Source organism: Leptonotus elevatus, chromosome 16 (genome assembly GCF_054856555.1).
Source record: "Leptonotus elevatus isolate MCC_2025b chromosome 16, RoL_Lele_1.0, whole genome shotgun sequence".
Classification (NCBI taxonomy): Eukaryota; Metazoa; Chordata; class Actinopteri; order Syngnathiformes; family Syngnathidae; genus Leptonotus; species Leptonotus elevatus.
In genome coordinates this window covers 10,054,770-10,075,533 of record NC_141254.1, presented here as the reverse complement: position 1 = coordinate 10,075,533, position 20,764 = coordinate 10,054,770, and the positions used below count along the sequence as shown (strand labels likewise).

Sequence of the window (20,764 nt, the reverse complement as noted above, 5' to 3'; positions counted from 1 at the left end):
CACCCATGTCACTCACCAAGCCAGGACCCACCTTTTAAAGTGAGAAAGTGAGGATGGCAACCCAAACTGGACAAAAATAATATCTAGATGTAAATCATTTCATTGTGCACCCTTCCTAATGCCTAAATGCAACCTTGGGACTGTCCTGTAAACCGACCCCTTCCCCCCCCAAAAAAATCTAAAAACTCTGTTGTGCAATGATGACTCATCAGTTTAATGTTCTGCTGCAGAGGCCGGATATATAAGAAGTAACTAAATTTGATGAACTGCTACTTTGTTAGTCATGGTCTGGCTGTTAATAATATAGGTTGCACGGAGAATTAGTACGCGTCGGAAGCAAAACAAGCTAATCCATATCGCGCATCAGCGTCCGGTCGTTGGGTATGTTTTGTAACAAACCTGCAGTTGTCACTGGTGAGGCTAATTACAAGGGCAGCTACCCTACAGGCTAGATTTCCACACACCAGGAGCCTAATTTGTCTGACGGCCATTTTCATTCGTCCTTCCTATGGAAGATAACAAGAGCGTACCAGTAGCAATTAAATGCTGCTCAACCTCAGAGCAGATTACATTGCCGAGTATGACAGTCATTTTTATTTCCCACTGAAGCAGACAACCAATACTGCAAATGTATACAAGACACTTTACACTTTTTTCATCCTTGGAGGCACCAAATTAGAGCCAGGGAGTTTGTCTTTACATAATGGGTAGTGGATGAGTTCCCACAATGCTACAGTAAAAACAAAAAATAAATGAAAATTAGATCATGTACTGTACAAATTAGCCTGTAATTGACTGTCGTTTTCAAGGCCAATAATAAGTCAAAACATGCAACGTCACATACAAATTAAGCAGGGTTTTTCCTGTGTACAAAATTTAAAGGCGGCCACCTCCACCTAATTTGCTCACCACCTCCAGCCTTGAGCGACTGATATCGCTCAACACAGCGCTCCAGCTGTGTTGATTGAGCTCGGCAGCAACGCATTTTAACTGCAGTTGCAGTGTTGCGCCATTATGGAGGCGCTATATCAAAAGCAGTTCACCAAAAAGACCTGAAGCAACAACCGAAGAAGAAACAGCTTTCTTTTTTTCCTTTTTTTTAAACTTTAATGCAAAGAAACAAATCATGGAGCAACCGTTTCCTGGTTGTGAGCCATCGCCAAAGTCATAAAAACACACTATATACAATAAACATAATAGTGTTTTACAACAACCCTGAACTATATTTATAATTTAATATGTACTAGTAGTGGATGAATTTTTAATGATTGAAAATTAATGGCAACTATGTATTCAGATAATTTCTTATTTCTAGTCCCTGATCGTAACATGGCTGCAGGAGGGTGGCCGACAATGGTATAGGTCACCACCACGGGTACAGATACCTTAAAACATAGGTGTCAAACTCCGGTCTTCGAGGGCTGTAGTCCTGCAGGTTTTGGTGGTTTCCCTCTTCCAACACAAGCTGATTCTAATCAGCAGGATCGTTATCAGGCTTATGCAGAGCTTCCTGATGAGCGGATCATATATCAGTTGTGTTGGAGAAGGGAAACATCCAAAACCTGCAGGACTACGGCCCTCGAGGACCGGAGTTTGACACCTATGCAATAAGACTGGTATTGGCAACTATACCAGATAGTCACCCATCATAGTCAGGATGATACCGCCTCTGCCTCATTTTGAACCAGGAAAAACCCTGTTAAGGCTTACAATGGATCAGCACTCAGAATGTCTCATTTTCAGTGTGCAATCCCCAGATCTAGATTTAATTATCCATGTGTACTGTATCTTTTATGAGTGCATCAGAGCCGCCTGAAGAATTGTGGGATGCAGCAAACAATGACGTTTCGTTGTTTTGTTTTTTACCGTAATTAGGGGTTTCCCCTGAGTTTTAATTTTGCACTCAAGTCCAACTTCCACCTTCTCTTAAAGAGTCTGCTGGCAGACAGTCACAAAGCAAAAACAGTCGTCGTCATGTTTGTCTAACAGACGAGAACTCCACGATCTTGGACAATGTTTATCTTACTTCTTGTTCCCTTGGAGACTTAGGTGTGTTCTATCACATCCTACACATTTTGACAATTTAAAAACTTCTTACGCCGCCTACCCAACTCCAGATGTCAGAATCTTAGAACGTTTTTGCAATACATGGTGACCCAATTATAATTTGTTTTTTCTTTTCTCCCATGCCACATAGTGTGGTGGTGATGAGTCATTATGGTATTCAGCATATTTTCAGTTCTGAATCAGGCCTCAACCAGATCTGCCAGAGCTGCCATCTTAACTACGGTGTCAGTGGACATAGCAGCTAATCCCACCAATGAGCACAATCAAGACACGAGTAGGCTATTCAATAAAACGATGCACGTCATTGTTTACCTGCGTTACTTTGGAGGGGGTGCCCATGCCGGTTGTTTCTGATGTTGAACAATATCACCAGTATCAGACAAGGGTCACTTGAAATTAAGTGGGATGGATATACAGTACGTCCATGAATGCAAGCGATTCACAGGTAGCAAGAAGTTCTGAGACAAGTGTTCAAATTTGGAACTTGTCATAAATCAACCAATAGATGTGCATAAATCAAGGCTTAATCCCTATCCCTACTGTACACTTACCACTTGGTTTGTATTTCCTTTTTGCAAGGAAATTATGAACATGCTCAAGATTTCCTTGAAATAAGAAAAACTGTTAAAACTGTTGCGACCGATCGGCGAACACTTGCAACCCTGAATGAACCCTGACGAGAAATCAACATTCACTACCTTCGCAGACATTCGCCCCTAAATGGGCAACAGGCTACAGATTAATTCATACTTGCGCTCAAGACTTTAGAAAATGTACTTAAAAATATAAAGTTATAAGTTTATATATCAGGATTGTCTCATACGCTACCCAAGACCACCACATTGCCAGGTTTTGATTGATAGCAAAATAATTGTGAGCCAAGGTGGGGTTTTTGTGATGATGCAACTATTTTTAGTGATCCAGTGAATCCCTCGCTCCGGTTAAGTGTGTGGATCAATGCATGGTCAATCCTTTTCTTAAGAGTAAGTATTGATTTGGTTACTCTGGCCGGCCAGCGTCTAATCTCTTGAAATGGAGTGTTGCTTGTCACTGTACCCAACAGTACGATACAAGCTCCATATCAAACCTAGCCTCCGGAAGACCAGGGATTGAAGGGGTTAATTGGATCGTCCAGTCCAATAATTCTCACAATAATTATTTTTTCTTGTTGTATAACAAAGAAAATGATTATTTATAGTGATCAAAACTGTCACATAATATTTCTTATTTCCCTTGGTCTTTTTAAACAAAATGATTTTTTGGTAATCTTGTGGTCAAGCATATACTACATAAAACTTTCAAGTAATTCACTCAAAAGGACCACAGGGTAGATGGCATCCCAATAATCTTGAATCACATTTTCTCAGCGAGCCAGCATTCATGATAATTATTCATTACTGCACGGAAAACATTGCACTCCATTCACTTTGAGAGTATTGCTGAAAAAAATAAATTAGCTAAGCACCACTGCTCGGGTAGGCTAAGTTTACCGTAGTGTGAACGGAGCTACGTCGTGCTGGAAATGATTAATATTTGATGAAGACTAAGTGCGCCGAGGAAACCGCGAGGTTCGGTATGTTCTTCGGGAGACTGTGAGAAAAAGGTCAGATTTGTTTGGTACCACTTGTAGGTCAACACATACTTTAATTCAACCTTTGTTTATGATTAGAGACAAAGCAAAAGACTCCACCATTATCAGCAAATAAATTGACTTGTTTAAAGAAATACAAAATGAAGCATGAAGGAAGCTGTTCAATCCTAATTAAAAGTAACTGTAAGCAAACTGAGGTAGACAAGAACATGACTCAAGTCATTAGCAACAAAAAAAAATCTTTTTAAACCCTGAAAGCAGACGAAGTTTGAGGAAAACCCTTTCCAACAGTTTTTACAGCACCACATACTAACACTTATAGTCCATAATTAGACGCATAAACATAGGAAGCATCATTATAAGCCATCTAAATGAACATTCTCCATTTGAAAACTCATCACATTTAGCGGTGATCGTTTTTTTTAGTGGCTGCAGAGAAAACCCTGCTCTCCGTCCAAGTATTGACATTCTTCGCTATCTAAAGTCTGCACTTTAGCCTCAAGCATGGCATACTTTTTGCATAGCAAGCTGTACAAGCCGCCTAATACAGCTATGAATACTGAAAAGGTTATTGCCGCCAGGTATGCACCCGTATCCTAAAATGTATATGTCTGGTCTTCCACTTTAAGAGTAAGGACATGAAATAACCTCTTGGTGTCTAAACTCGAAGGAAAAAATGTACTGGGGTTTTCGTATTTCTAAAAATGTTGAAACAATCCAAAAATTTGGAGATACCTGTACGTGCTTATGCTCCAGAGGCGAAATGCAGGCAGCTGTTGAAAACCACAGGGACAGCCAAAACTGTCTGACGCAGCCCTTATTCCCAATATAGAAACACTGCAATGCTCCACTGATGGAAGCACAAGTACGGGAAATTACCAAGGATTTTCTCTCTACGGAGACTTGACTGATTATTCTCAAACAGCAGCCCAGCTGCGGCATAATCCCCTTGATTCAGATAGATTCCGAGATAGTACTGCCATACACGCCGGAACTTTAATAACACAAAACTTCACAGCATTGTTCAGTAGTGCTGGCTCTGGGGTATGAATGATTTACCAGGGGTCTGTCATTTTCTGGAATAAGAATCGACGAGGAGTGAAAATCTGACGTGTACAACATACCCAAGTTTCGCTACGATGTGTTTCCTACTGAAGAACAAAAGTCATTTTTAGCTATTATTTCGTGGAATAATATAAAACAATGTCACTGGTGTATTACTCGTACAATTCATGCCAAAAGATAGTGGCGTTCAAAACAAAATAAAAGGGACTGTTAAATCTTTCACTGCCGTGGATGTTTATATTTGTCAATTTGAATCAATCAAATACAACAATTATATTTGTCAAGTATGATTTTGGTCTCTTTCACAGTCGAGTCTAAAAAGTCGGGTGAGTCTGTTAAGCATAAAAATTTGACCCAAAAATGTCTGCCTCCAAACTATAATAATTAAAACCATATTTGCGGCACCTGGAACCAATGTTTGGCCACTTCCATTCCATGTTTCTACGCAGACAGTTGTTCCTGCAGACGCTCTTTCTGGCGACAAATGTCAATGAAGACAGAATTACCTAAATAATCGATTGGATTATTCAATAAAACATTTATTCTAGAAAGAGCTAGCGGTGTAACAAAATATGTTTTGAACAGGAAAATCGTTTTGATTTAAAAGATGTTAGTGCATCGAACAGAACCGAATTGTTCCACTTAGGAAATAAATCCAGATATCAAATCGCCTTTTATTGGACGGAGATATCTTAGAAGCAAATGGCACTTCAAATGTATGTAAAATGACAACAAAATAGTAATTGCATCACACCCAACTGAGCCGTACCATATCAAATCGAATCGTAAATCCAGTGAATCGGACCAGTCGTTCCACTTTCAAATCGAACAAGTCGAACTTGAATCGTTTCGCACCCCACATATCAAAAACCTTATCGAATCGTCTTTTGCAGAGAGATGCACACCCTAGTTAGTCGTGACAGCCTTAGTTCCATTGCAGAAAGGGTTTGTCTTTTGATTGAATTTCTTTGATAGTCAATTGAGGATAACTGTGTGGTGACGGGACCTGCTCCATCTACATACTTTTGCATGAAAGTCCAGATGGTTGATAGTCATTTAAATAATAAACGCCAGCCCCCTATGAAGCATCGGCAATATGGCGCAGCATTACATGACATGCACGGGCAAACCTTCAAAGATAAATCTTTCAAACGTCTCCGTACTGGAGCCTGCATTTAAATTATAACTTTTTTCCCCTCAGCGATGACCCATAGTCTTTTCCATTTTTCTATTTTCCCCACCACACAGTGTGTACGACGAAATAGAAAGCAGGCTGACATCGGCTGTCATGCTCAGCCCATTCTGGGGGTTTTTGTTTTGTTTTTTTGCTCCGCTCCGAGATGACCCACCCTTGTCATCTTTCGCCGCATTAGTGTGACAAAATAGAGAGCAGATTGAAGTGGCAGCATCTGGGCTAGACATGGAATGACAATGAATGGATTTCTTCCCTCCCTTATAGTCATGTGCCCCAGTTTGCTCTTGTACAACTTTTGCGATATAGTGCCGCACAACATCACCGTTCAGAAGTTGTTAATCGGGAAGATTTTTAGGATTTCAAGGAAGGAAGGTCGATTTTGTGGAATTGATTGTTGAGCATGCACACAATAGACTAAATAGCGTGTTCTACTTGGTTGCAAACAGCAGAGGCAGTGTTCCTCAATCTAAACTACTCAACTGTGCCGGGGTATACACACACACTGACAATTGTCCTGAGCGATTATCCTGTAGTTTTAAGGTGTGTACAAGACCAAATTTTCCTCGGCTGGAGTGACTGGGGTGTCAATGTTAAACCTGTTCAATAGCAACGATATACCAGTGTATGTGTGGTCAACACAGTGTTGTCACTCACCAAAATAAAAATAGCAAGGAGAAGAGTTAGCAATCAATCATAATGTAGTGATGATATAAGATAATGGTCTTCTTCTATCTCCACTTTGACTGCTATCTATTTGTCTTTTGTATATTCCAACAGTCTGGGTGCCCTGTGTTATGTAAAGTCACCAAAAACTACAATGAAAAATGTTTTCCCAATTAGTGGTAGTCAGTTAAAGGCCTGAACCTAGTTGGCAGTCCTTGTCTTTTACAATGCGATCTCGCTTGTTTGTTTAATCAAAAGAAGCCTGACAGTGCCATCAACAAATTAAATAAAAACAAGTCTTATTTCAACAATAAAAACGATAGTGACTTTGTTGTGTCGTCGAGGTGTGATAGACGGAGAAAAAATTACCACGTTCAGTAGGATGGTGTTATGATGCTTTTAAGAAGCACAATGTGAGCATGCTAAGCTGCAATTATCGACAAAGCATTTGGGTGTGGGAGGTAATAAAAATGCGGTGTAAAACGCCCATCCCACGCTAGCTTTGTTCCAACAGGTCAGAGATGAAGCAGAGGCTGTACGGCGACCGGGAAGAATGCGTAGGCAGCGGAAAAGGGGTAATGCACGGTTACCGGATTCAAATTTGACAATCAAGCATGAGTTGTAAAAAAAAAAAAGTGTCTGTATGAAGTCAATTCTGATTGTGGTAGATCAAATTTACAACATACACTCGGGATATAGATGATTAATCTATTGATAGTTTTGGATTATAAAGAATTTGTCAATCCAACCTCCAAGTTCTGAGGTGATTTTTTTGTTGTTGACATTTATTGTGGAAATACATAAGATTTATGTCTTAAAATACAATAAAAATGTACATTCCAACTTAATCGAAAATATTTTTTTCTCTACTTTCACCAATAAAAAATGGGTGGGTTGTGTCAGGAAGGGCACCCGGCATAAAACCAAAAGACTAACAAATGCTGCGTCTTGGCCGTTCCCTGGGTCTCTTGGGGGGTGCTGCGTTGCGGGGCTTTCCCTGGTGTCGGGGGCGGCGCCGTTCCGGCGCGGTCCGTCGCTCTGGGCCCGGCGACGCGGTTCGGGGCCTGTGGGCCGCCGGGGTGCCCGGTGGTTCCCTCTCCCCTCCCCCTTCCTCCCCCTTGCTGCCTCTCCCTCCTCGCCTCTCCCCGCCCGTCCTCCGCCTCCCTGTCCCCTCTCCCTCGTCGCCCTTCCTCCTCCTCTCCCCCTTTCCTTGCGTCCCTGCCGCTGCCCCCTGCCCTTCTTGTCGTCCCCTTCCCTCCTCCCTTCCCCTTCCCCGGTACGCCTTCCTTCCCCTCCCCTGGGCCGGGGGCTCCATCCATGGCCCGGGTCTCGGTGCTATGGGGGCCGGCGGGGGTGGCTGGGGTTTGGTGTCGTGCCCGCCCCGCTCCGGTGGGCGTCCTGACACCTCGGGCGGGACCCAGTATCCGGGGGGCGAGCCCTATCGCCCCGCCGGACGGGTCCCATATGCCCGCCGGGGTCCTGGTGGGGTGGGTGGGGGCTTGGTGGGCCGGTGCGCCTCCTGCCCCCGCCCGGTTGGGGGGGGCCCCGCTGGTCACACCTCTTAACTCACTACACTAGGTTTGCACAATACACTTTTATAGACATATAGGGCACATAACACACTTTGGGGGGTGGGGTAGGGTGGAAACACCGTCTTCACCCTACAACTCCCCTCCAATTTTAATACACCACACAACTTGTGGGTGGGGGGGGGGGGCTTGGGGGCTTGTGGGGGTGCCATCGGTTGGGGGCCGCAGTATAGAGCAGTGCTGCGGTCCCCTGTCCGTGTCGCCACCCGCCCCCCCCCCCCCCCGCCCTATCTATTTTTTTTAATGCACCACATACACTCAGCAACATGCTTGGGTGGCGGGTGGATCGGAGCGTGGGAATATCATTTCCATCGGCTCCGGTTCACCTGCTCCTAATTTTAATGCACCACACACACACACTTGTATATACACTGGGTGGGGTCACATTCACGGTTTAGGGGTAGAGTTCGCCAGTCCGCGAGCTGGCGGACTCAGTAACAGGGGTTAATTTTCACAAAGAGCGCTGGGGTGACGACCGGGGCCTTCCCCCGCTGGGCCTGGGGTTCGGGGGTGTCGGCCGCCCTCCGGTGCCCCCATCTCCCCCTTCTGCCACCGGTGTTCCGTCCTTCCACACGGCGGGGGGTGGGGTGGGCGCGGCTGCCCTCTCCGCTCCGCTGTCCGGCCCCTCTTCGGCGCCGGTGCCTGGGTGCGGGTGGTCCCCGGGGGCTGGGGGTCGGGGGTTGGGGGGCTGCCGGTTGGTCGGGGTGGGGTCGGGGGGGGGGGGCGGCTTTGTTGGGGGGGGGGGCGGTGGTGGGGGTTGCGGGGTGGGGGGTGCTGGGGGTGGGGGGTGTCTGGGGGATTGGGGGCATGGGGGCGGCTGGGGCTGGGTTGGGGTGGGTGGCGGGGGGTGGATGGGGGGCGGGGGGTGGGGGGGGGGCGGGGGTTGGGGGCCGGTGGGGTGCCTGGTGGGCCTGCAGTGCCCCGTCCTGCTGCGTTGGGCCGGGGGCGCGGGCCGTGTTGGGGCGGGGGGCGCTCCTGCTCCTGGGTTTGCTCTCCGGCCGGTGGCCCTGGTGGGGCCCGGGGGTCGTCCTTTGGCGCTGCCGCGGCCTGGGGGGCCCTGAGGTGTTGCGCTTGCTCTGTTCCGGCGGGGGTCGACGGCTCCCCTCTTTGGTGGAGATTTTCATGCATGCCAGATCCACCACACCAGCATCTACCGAAACTCAGACACAATCTGTTTCCTCCTCAGGTTATTGAATCGGTGGAGGCTGGTGTCTCGGATCTCACGCGGCTTCGTCTGTCCTTCCTTCCTTTTCTCGGTCTCTCCGTTGGTCTCTTGAGGCCTCCCTGACTTTATGTTTTTTGGATTTGTTGGGGTCTGGATGTTTCTTGGGCTGGGGAGGAGTTCTGGTGGGGGGTGTCTGGTCGGTGCTGGATTTCACCTTCCTTGGTTTTCTTCGGTCCCCTCGGGTCTCCTGGTGTTCGATTTAGGTGAACGGTATAAGATTTTTTTTTTCTAATAGGTTTTCTGGTGAGCTAACAAACACACGCACGCACGCACGCACACACACATACTCACCCACACACACAAAAAAAAAAAAAAAAAATGTATGTATGTATGTATGTATATATGTATATATGTATGTATATATGTGTATATATATATATATATATATTTAAAAAAAAAAAAAAAAAAAAAAAAAAAAAGAGCAATGATGATGACATTTCCGAATGAACAATACTGAGCTCTAAAAAAAAAAAAAAAAAAAAAAAAAAAAAAAAGACTAACAAATGAACGTGTTGTAATGCATTTCTTACAGTTCATCATTGTTCTTTGTTATTCTGTTGTCTTACGGGTTCCTGGTAATGTAACTGGAATAATGGATAATGCAAACAAACAAGATGAGATTTTGTTCCATCATCAGCGACGGAGCATAAATTAGAAAGACCTTGTCCCGCAAGGTCAAATCAATACATAGACAGATTTGCAGCTTCTTAAACTTTTAAAGGGAAAAAAAGGGGGGTGGGGGGGGAATCTTATGCGGATTAACTGCTCCTTCAACCATTTTTCATTTTCAGAAGAGAAGGTATTAATCTGACAGCCAAGTGAAGCCAAACAAACACTGCACACTTCAAAGCAGCAAGAACCGCTTTCTGGAAAAGGGTCCGGTTCAAACATTTCTTTTTAATTCTTACTTTTAGCAGAGGACAGAAAGACCCGGCTGACGTTTTAAACAATTCTTGTAAGCCCCGAAAATGTGGCGTTGTGTTGTAATGCTCCAAGCAAAACATTTACAGTTTGATACACTACTTAAGTCTGATTTAGGAGGGCAAGGAGAGCAGGTAAAGCGCTATAATTCTTCAAAAACACGTACACACGTCTTTGTTTTTGTCATTGAAACAGAAGATAATTAAAGCAGATTGAGAAAGTATTTCACATTTTGTTCCGCAGTCTTTCACCTCCCACGCGGTGCAAAGTGTGCTCGGTCTGCACTGCGATCGCTTTAAAAAAGGCTACTATTAGAAGATAATTAGAAGAAACGCACAACTGCGACTTATGCAAGAGGTCAAACTGACAGCAAAATCGGTGCCCACACACCTCGCTCCTAATGGCTGAACGAACGTACCGACGAGAATCAGCATTAAAGGGCCGTGACCCGCCAGAAGGCCCATTGGTTGTTTGTCCATTAAAGTTTTTGCAGTGGCATGGAGTGCAGGCACTTTACTTTTTGCTACCTTTGTTGAGGAAAGTGCTTACTTTATCCTTATCTCCTGCGGGATTGAATTCCCGAGACGCTTATTGAATCGAGAGTGTCCAAGGTCTACAAAACTGTGCTTTTGCCAGTGTGGCGCCGTATAAACAAGGTAAGAAAGGGCTACTATGTTGTGCAATAAAGACACGAGCTGCTCCAGCCCAATTTCAACCGCAAAGTAAAGAGGTGAGAGTAAAAAAAAATCTCTTGACTCAGAACCCAACACAGGGTGCTTGAGGGCACTGGATGACTACAAGCCCGCCCCCAGAGGCTGCATGCCCACACCTCAGGCACTTTTTGTGAACTGTGTTGGATCTGTGCAGTTTGTTTCCCAGAACTGGAAAAGCCTTTTCAACCCATAGCTGACTTTTCTATGGATTTTAACACTCCACTAGTGACACAGACTACAGGCAGGCTATAAATGTATACGTGTCAGGGATAGCGATAGTCTGCACAGGGGGCCTTAGGCCTCAATTCTTTTCACGTTGCAAACCTTCCACCCTGACTACTACAACTCACAAGCACCCCGCCTACAAAAGTGATTCGACAACTTCGAGATTGAGGGAAGTGTCTGGGCATAGGTTGGGACAAATTGATTGAATAGCAAATAGAAGGATCCCGGACAATCTGTTCAGCATCTTGGTTCATACATAGCACATCATTTCTCACTATCAAACATGATGCTGTCTTTTGCATCTAAGGCTTATTCTTTCCTGACCTGTAGCGTAAAGGTTGAAAGACTTTTCTTTTTTTTCCGGGGGGGTCAACGGCAAGGTGTTGATAGTAGAGTGATATGGCGATTAATCGACCTCAACCTGCAACAGTCATCACAGAGTGGTCAAGTCGACGTGTTGTCCAGTTGACTGTTGTCTGTTCATCCACTACTACATCATCACAAAATATGGCAAAATGACCTAGCTCGACGCTAATTGCTGCCATGTACTTCAATTACAAATGAGGACACCTGAGGTCAGATCCTGTTAAGATGTACTGCTACAGTTGTGCAATTTCTAACCACATTATCGACTAAACTTCCTCGATGAAAATTAGCAATCAATTTTCAAATCAATTGCTTTTTTCTTTATTTTAATTTAGATGTATTGAGCAGATTTCAGTATGCCTCATGGAGTCTGCGTTGGCTTAGCTGCATTTAAATCCATAGCTGACTATTAATCTCAATTAACTCTAATGAGTCAGACTGCAAAATTTGTAGGCTATTACAAAAACCTGTCGCTCTGCTACAAGTCTTACAATCTACCATTTCTGTTCAAGTGAGGTTAGACTTGGCATCAGCAAAATCCAACTTAGAAATAGCAAAAATACAAATGTTGAGTGGCAGCTGTCACCCACTAGTGAAGAAGCCCTCAAGAATAGAGTCACAATAGCTGACACGAAAAGACAAGAAGTGAGCACAGACGGGGGCGGGGCGCACGCTCCATTTATATTGGAGACAGTCGAGGGCCTGAAGGGTCTCATCAGGAGCAAATTTCCTGCAATGTATTACGAGCTGGAGTGAAGCTTAAAATGAAAGTGGGAAGACGCAAGATCACTCGAGCCTTCTGTGCGGTGATAGCGGACGCTATTGTACTCTGTAAAGACATTAATTTCCTCTCCGATAACTACAGCCATAACGGCAGATGCTTTGTTTATGTGGCGGACAGCAAAAATGATGACCATTGATTCCTTATTCGTTCATTGTCCGGCTCATAATTATATCTGTGAATACTGGGAACAAGGGCCCAATTAGAGCATCTGATGCCACCCTGTGTCTCCGCCGCATAGCAAGATGACGAACGCCACTTAAAAATTCCTCAAGTTTCACTTCAAGTTGGAATTGTCAACAAAGTATAGATACATTTTCAGTTTGAGGATGAAAGCAGGGAGTTTGACGGTAAGCGCAGTACTTGAAAGATGAAATGTCTCCAACAAGCAAAGGCATTGTGTCTATAGCTTCATCTCAATGACTGAACACAAAGCCATGTGTGTGCTTCGTCCCAGTTGATCGTGTTTGTTTGTGATTTTGGGCTTAAGGCTACTTACTCTGTGATGCCGTTGGCACACTTGACTGTCTTCTAATTGTGCCTCACCTTGCAATGCCACCATTAAAAATGAAAAATTAAAAAATGAAATGCACACATCTAAATTCAATTAGCTGGATTGCTAGAATGCTTTTCAGCTATCAGCCTGCTTGATGTTCCAATATGAACTCAAATTCGGGACGACTGTTTGATTATTCGTCTGGATGGCTTTTCTCCAAAAGGAACAGAAGCCACCCTGAAAAACCCCGATTGTAATGAGAAGTTTGCTCTATATTATTGATTTGGTTGTTATTAACATAACGGTGAGGTTTATTTAAAAAAATATCATTTTCAGTATAACACATTTTGTAGAAACTTTATTTGGACGTACGCCGCCATTGTTATTTACGTCGCAACGCATTCAGAGAATGGCGGCTGGCTGTTTGCTGAGCAATGTGAAAGCAAGGTAAGCCTCCGTAGCGTTCCTAAAGGGACGATCAAAACTCTTGAATGCGCCTGGTGAATGACGAGAGCACAGCGTGGGGGAGGGTGACTCTCACGATAGCATGTTGTTTCTTTAACTCTTTGACTGCCAGACGTTTTCAGAAAAGGGATGCCGCCAGTGCCAGCCGATTTAAGCATTTTGACTGATTTTCAAGGTCCACAGAAAATGTTCTGTTTGGACTATGGAAACACACGTACTACCAAATGAAAGATTGGACTTTCATCTTTCATCAGAAAAAAAGAGTTTGTTTCTACCTTATTCCGTTCTTTAGTAATCAACAATAGAAAATGGTTAGTTTGACCCAATTTCGCCTGTGTTGGACCAAAATACGGAGAAATCAAGCTTTTAGTGAAACGATATTATTTCATGCATTCTAGTGAATTTGACACTTCTTTTTGTCCATGAATGATGCCACAAACACCTAAATAGTGCTTTACTTCTATAAAACACTACCACCAAGAATGAAAAAGTGTTTTTTGATAGCAAAATACGTTTATTTACATTCAACAGTGTAACAATTTGACAACAATTTGGCAAACTATTTACAAATGTGTGCAACTGTGGTGCTATTTACAAATATGTGGATGTTTCAACGACAGTTTTTCTTTTTGTAACACTCTCCTGCGTGCAAAGAGACGTAACAGCATTTGCACAACAGATTGCCTCTTCGCGTGTGCCACTTTCTTGCAGGCCGTTTTTTTCCGGGGAATAGCAAGTATATACTGCAGTGTGTCATCAAGTCTAATATCAGGATCATGCTACGGTTACGTTACGGTGGTGTTACGTCTCGCTTCCCCGTGTCCTTCAGTTGCTATACCGGGTTGGTAGGAGATGTTCTGATCCATTTTATCCACTCCATTCATGGTGGCATCGTAGTCCAGAAACAGTGTCTTCTCCGTGATCAGACTGTACCCGCTCCTCCGATGAATATGCATTGGACTCGGGGTACTCTTCATTGTCCGATCGAATGTCCGCTTGTGCAGCTCCGCGTTTTCCGGCGTTAGCAGCGCTAGCCGGTGAGGCTTACTACGTGATCGTAAACACGTCCAGGCTTCCAACTTTGGCGTCAAACTCGCAGTCATCATCATCATCATCATCAATCTGCATTGGTCGATGCCAACTCTCCATCGCCCGATCGAATGTCCGCTTGTGCAGAAGTACCCGGCCGGCTATTGTGCGCGTTTTCCGGCCTTAGCAGCGCTAGCCGCGCTAGCCGCGCGTAGCCGGTGAGGCTTACTACGTGATCGTAAACACGTCCAGGCTTCCAACTTTGGCGTCAAACTCGCAGTCATCATCATCATCATCATCAATCTGCATTGGTCGATGCCAACTCTCCATCGCCCGATCGAATGTCCGCTTGTGCAGAAGTACCCGGCCGGCTATTGTGCGCGTTTTCCGGCCTTAGCAGCGCTAGCCGCGCTAGCCGCGCGTAGCCGGTGAGGCTTACTACGTGATAGTAACAGGCCAAAGCTTCCAACTTTGGCGTAGAGCTCGTTGTCATCATCATCGTTGACATCAATGCGCTTTTTAGTATTGATTGATGCTTTCCGTCTTTGAAAAAAATGCTCAAGCGTGAGCTGCTTGTAACCGGTTGCTTGGTCTAGCCATTGTGGCTTGGATCAGCCATTGTCTCCTCAACACTCTAGCTCCGCCTCACGTCTTCTACTGACGCCCACGGTGGGCGGCCCATCCAACCTTGTGCAAAGAGAGTCATCGCTGCCCTCTAGGGGCCAAAACGAGTCTTTGACTAATCATATCTGCCTGATACTTTCAGCACAGCTGCCCAAGGCTTTCCTGCACCCGTTTTTGAAAAAAAAAAAAAAAAACATAGGGGACGTCTTTTAACGTCCTCGGCGCCCTTCCCTAGGTTTATGCTAAACGTTTTATAACGTTTATGGCAGTCAAAGAGTTAAGATGCTTTTTTTTTTTTACTACAATCATTAAAAATTCATCCACTAGTACATATTAAATTGTAAATATAGTACAGAGTTGTTGTAAAACACTATTATATTTATTGTATATACTGTGTTTTTATCTTTGTCGATGGCTGGGGCCACCGGTCCTCTGCATCGCAACCAGGAAGTGGCCGTGTGCAACAGTTGCTCCGTGATCTGATTCTTCTTTAGTACAATAAAGTTTAAATAAAAAAATGTAATAAAAAGTTTCTTCTTTGGTTATTACTTCAGGTCTTTCCTGTGCACTGCTGTTTACATAGCGCCTCCATAATGGCGCAACGCTGTAACTGCAGTTCAAATAGATTGCTCAATCAACACAGCTGGAGCGCTGCGGCTGTGTTGAGCGGTATCAGTTGCTCAGGCTGGAGGCGGCGAGCAAAATTAGGTGGTGGCGGCCGCCTCCGCATTTTTTTTACATAGGAAAAACCCTGGCACTGTATTGATGAGCTGAGTGAGGGGTTGAGGTGTTTTTATGAATCCCACTTGTTGTACTTCCTGGTTTAGCTCTGTCAGGCCAATTTAAACAAAAATATTTATATGAATGTATTCACGTCACAAGCCTCTCTCAATTAGTTTCTGATGGTCTCAAATGCAACAACGTCTGGCAGCTGTAATTAGACGCCCACGGCAAGTAGGCCGATTCCGAGCGACAGATTGGCGTCCACGCCCACCCACCCCCCCGCTCAACCGGCCCCCTCTAGAGATTCGAAGCGGAAGGTGCGTACTTGACATCCCATCAGCAGACGGCTCACTGACAAGTAGGCCGTAAAGGCTTTTTCCTCGCTTTGATTACACTAAGTGCACAGAGGCCAGATGCGACACGAGCCAGTCATCCGTTGGCTTGCCAACAACGGTCGCCATCGACGGGAGAAGGGGAAGGGAGGGAGAAGGGGCGGGGGTGAGTCGGGTCACTTGGGGTTCCTTCCCCCCTGAGGAATGAAGGCATTGTTCTTCATTACACTTGAAGAGGCTACTGACAGCGAACAAGTCCATTCCCGCACCTGTTTTCCATCACCAGGACTCCTACTGGTTGAGCTGAAAGCCGAATGACACTTTGTACCCAGTGTGCCACTTTGTGACTGCGAGATAAGACAATTTGCATGTCAATTTTGAGCAAATAGCAGAAAAATATCCGCCTTGCGCAAATAGGCATGTCAATATGCCAAATAAGTCCTAGTTTGAAGAAGATTATATTTTTTAAGCAATTCCATGACAAGACAATTTGCTTCAAGAGATGATTAATCAACAATCAATTATTTAAAAAAAAAAAATCAACAATCAATTCTATCAATTATTACCCTAACCCTAGGAGTTCACTTGAAATCACTGCTGATTATTAATAGGGATGGGGCTCCATCTCATACCAAGCACAACCCAAAACAACCCAAAACAACTCTACACTTTAATTCATTAACACCCACGTCACTCACCTATTCAGGCTCCACTTTTTGAAATCATTCACACTCAGTCTTTCACACTTTTTGTTCTTCTTTAGACCGCAAACACATTTAGACTTGACTCAACAGCACCACTTTCAGTTGCAGCTACTCTCAGCTTTGCTTAAATTGCTTCAAGAAGATGAATCAAATCAACACATCCCACCCAATTTCTGACGACCATTTAATCAACCATCCCTATTAAAGACAAGCGCGACATCAAAATTTGAACTTCCACTTGTCACTTCCCACAAGACTCCACAATTAAAATCTCCCAAGATTTCTTCAAGGAGTGTTTTTAGATGCTTAAGTCATCCTTCAACTCAAGACTCAGCCATCCATATAACTACATCAGATATTACTCCCACTGGGCATTTTGCACAGCTCTTTAAATTTTAAACCGCCAAATATTTAATTAATCAGTCCCTTCATCTTGAGTTGACGGTTGTTATATATTTTTTTTCACCCTGATATGACCCAATTAGATATCAAAACCAAGCATCCTATTTTCTGTGACAAAAAAGTGTTTGATGACACTAATTAGATTAATTGCATAGAAGAATATGTGACAACTAAATAAAAATTTTTTGTAGGAACATGTTAACAGCGCAATGCTATTGAGACACAAATATGTGTATTATGTCTGTATGGCAGACATAACTTGCATAACCCAAGACAAGTTAGCGATATCAGGTCATTTAAAATGGCCGACTCAAACAGATTGGCTATCACTATCCTGAGCTAACAACAGCCAACTACACTCTCATTACCGACACCCACGTCACTCACCAGACAAATTACAGTGTAGAATGTGAGGAATTTTTAATTTGTGCAACTCAAGGACAAATTTGAATTTGCACTGTTGTTTAATATTACAAAATAAATGATAAATCGGCAGAATAATCGATTCTAAAAAAAAATATTTCGATAGCTGCAGCCCTACTGCGCAATCTAAAGAGTGCATACAAACAACAGATTTCTTTATTTTTCAAATATCTCTCTACAAAACACACAAGCTCGATATAATATTGTAAATTTCTGTCATGGCCATACAGTTTTAAACATTTGGATCAGGACCAAACTCCCTGAATCCGAAGAAAGAAACATGTTTTATTCACCAAGATATTATGCAAAACATGGCCTTTTTGCTCACAATATTAACAAATCTCACAATTCACAAGAATGAAAATTCTTGATCTGCATCAAATTGTAATTGGTTCTTCTATGCCCATGCTCCACCTTTAAACAAAGTTTAGCCTCTTTGGCAAAGGGAACAAAAGATAGCAGTGATTGAATCACATCCCGTGGATGTTATCTCCCGACTAAGTTTATATTGGCTTGCGTGCCCAAATGTAACTGAAGCTTAATAACGCTTCATGTGTATTTGCAGTGGTAGGGGTAACATCCGACAAAGCTTAACAACACAAAGCGAGTCAGCATTGGCCAGGGTAAATAATTAATATGCTTTGTACAAATGCCGCCCGTGCTTTGTCTCAGCCATTGCAATGAAGCTGGAGTCAAAACTTGCTATAGTCCAAAAACAACATGGACTTGTGTGCACTCAGCATAAACGCCATAACCAGCCGGTAGTGCTTTCATGGATAAAAGCGACGTTCTGGATTAAGATGCCTGTATAATCCGCAACGGCACCAACGTCTGCCATCCTACAACATTAAAAGCCACTACCTCAGCATAAAAAGGGTTTATACAAAGAGCAGTGTCAAGTTTCTACAAGACCACTCTACAACGTATTTATTGTTTTAAATAGCATAAAATTAGCATGTGTTGCCATTTTATTTAAGGAATTGGGTGCCGGGCGCTCATATAGGCCATGTGCCGCAGCTTGCCCACCCCTGGCCTAACTGCCTTGCAGGATATCGTCCCAACAAAGCCAAGCCAGTTTCCTACTTGCGACATGATTGTGTAAATGATGTGAACGTGTTGCCAGTGTGATGGTGATGGGTGGTGGGGGAGTGAGGGTGCGTCGCCTGCTGTTTCTCCATCACATCTCCATGGCAATGCGAGATAAAAAAGCCTGATACCAAGCAGCGCAAGGCTACAAACAAAAAACACAACAGTCAACAAAATACTGTATATAGAAAGTTCACCCCAAACCATCCCAGAACATTTCCAACTCACTATTATGTCCGTAGAAGGGGACAGTGACGCCCCCTCCCTCCCCTAGTCTGCTGCATACCCAGAAGATGACCGACCTGAACCCCGTTAACAACCCTACGCACATCCACATTAACCCCTACCCCGTGGGGTACACGAGCATATTTAAGACCACTTCAAGACACGATTCCGTATTTTAACACATCGTTGCCAATTCGGCGTATGTGTACAACACCGAAGGACGAAAGTTATTTGCATTTTAACTTTGAAAACGCGGTGTGCCAGCAGTGGAACCAGTGAGATGGAATAAGCGTCGCGGTGTTGCGCGACTTATAAAACATAGAAAAATACAAGCACAAAAGACGGAATACGCATCACTTTGAGAGTTATTTGCAGTCGAAAGCCTTAAATCAGCTATTCGAGTGAGGCACTTGAGCATTTTTGTTTTATTGCCGCGATTTACAACAGAGTCAAGTGGACCGCAACTCCCAAAACGTGACCATGTGCGACATCTTTTCTTTTTTTTCTTAACGACACACACAATGCGACACATCAGAGTTCCCATCGGTGGCAATCAAGCTGTCCAAAAGTGACGCAAAAGAAGAATCTCCATATAAGCAATAAGTCCAACTTTACGAACAGTCGGCGTCCGTACATCCACTGCTCATCTTGGTTAAGAACCTCAAAGAAAAAAAAAAGCTGAAAAATGCTGATTAATATGCTTCAAAATCCACACGTATCAAAATGGAGGGAAAGTACATAGTCCGAAAAAGCCTGCCGGTCAACGAGGAGAACCTACCTTGGGGAAGAGCCGCCTGAAAGATGAATAAAAAGAGAATAGTCGCCAGAGAGACGCAGCCTGCGTTCGCCATGTTGGACACCTGCTTCAGTTATGGTGGCGCTAAGCGGCTTCACCGGAGAACCCCCCTCTCGCCCCCCATCACACACACACACACACACACGCACGCTCCCCACTCGCTGCTTTCCCCGCCTTCCCTCCGCTGGACTCCGCTAATAAGATGCTAGAAGCTTCTATGGACGCCGTCACTCATCGTGACGGTAAAAAACAAACAAAAAAAACCGGGTTTATTTCCATAGACTTTGAATATGGGAGAAAATGTGCACAAGGAGTAAAACTAGAGTGGAACCGGACGGTTCGAAATGGAGGCTAACCAAGACCACAGTGCTTTGTAGTTAGCACTTCCGAAGAGCTAATTATCTCGAAAAAAAATTATTATTTTGTTTTCTACATACTGTATTTTAGGCATTTAACCAGTTTGCATCTATTGACAATTTCGAACATTTCTGATATTTCCGCAATGGTAATATAATATAATATATAATATTTAAAAAAAAAAAAGGCATATTGTATTGCTTTTGCCCGTGACTTGCATACAAACAGGCAGATTGTTAAAGTAGTCAAATATTTTGAAATCTCTTCCACACACATGTACACACACATGGAGCTAGATGAAATAAAAATGCTTTAGAAAAAATTAAAACTACATTTTAAATTTACAAAACTATAATTATAGCAAAAATGGTTTTGTTTTTATCTTTGGAAATAAATTTTATACATGAGCGTTTAAATGTATTGTTTTAGTTCTGTAACATGGGCGGAGTGACGGGGGCCCAGGGGTGGCCATGGCCACCCATGTCACTCTCTGTTCACCCCAACACCAAAGGGGAAATTTTCATACTGTTTTTTTATTTTATTTTTTTGAGGGGTGGGGATTTTTTTCTATTATTGTTCTGGATATATGTGAATTAAATTTCATGAAACTCTGACTGTAGATGTTATGATAAAAAATGTCATCTTTTTTCATTCGATGAAAATTTTCTGGCGTGTTGGCCATCGGGATGTTCAGGAAAACT

General features: G+C 43.7%; 1 protein-coding gene across 4 annotated transcripts in view; it reads right to left on the bottom strand.

Annotated features, from left to right (window-relative positions):
- Positions 1-19,848, bottom strand: part of cadm1a (cell adhesion molecule 1a) — a 260,393-nt gene extending 240,545 nt beyond the window's left edge. For 2 of the 4 annotated variants that reach the window (XM_086098647.1, XM_086098648.1), the window contains exon 1: positions 19,689-19,848. In XM_086098647.1, coding sequence (XP_085954773.1) covers positions 19,689-19,761 — 73 coding nt within the window. In that variant the 5' untranslated portion in view covers positions 19,762-19,848. The remainder of the gene's footprint in view (positions 1-19,688) is intronic. The other 2 variants (XM_086098649.1, XM_086098650.1) reach the window with 1 other exon arrangement.
- Positions 19,849-20,764: the final 916 nt, after the last annotated feature.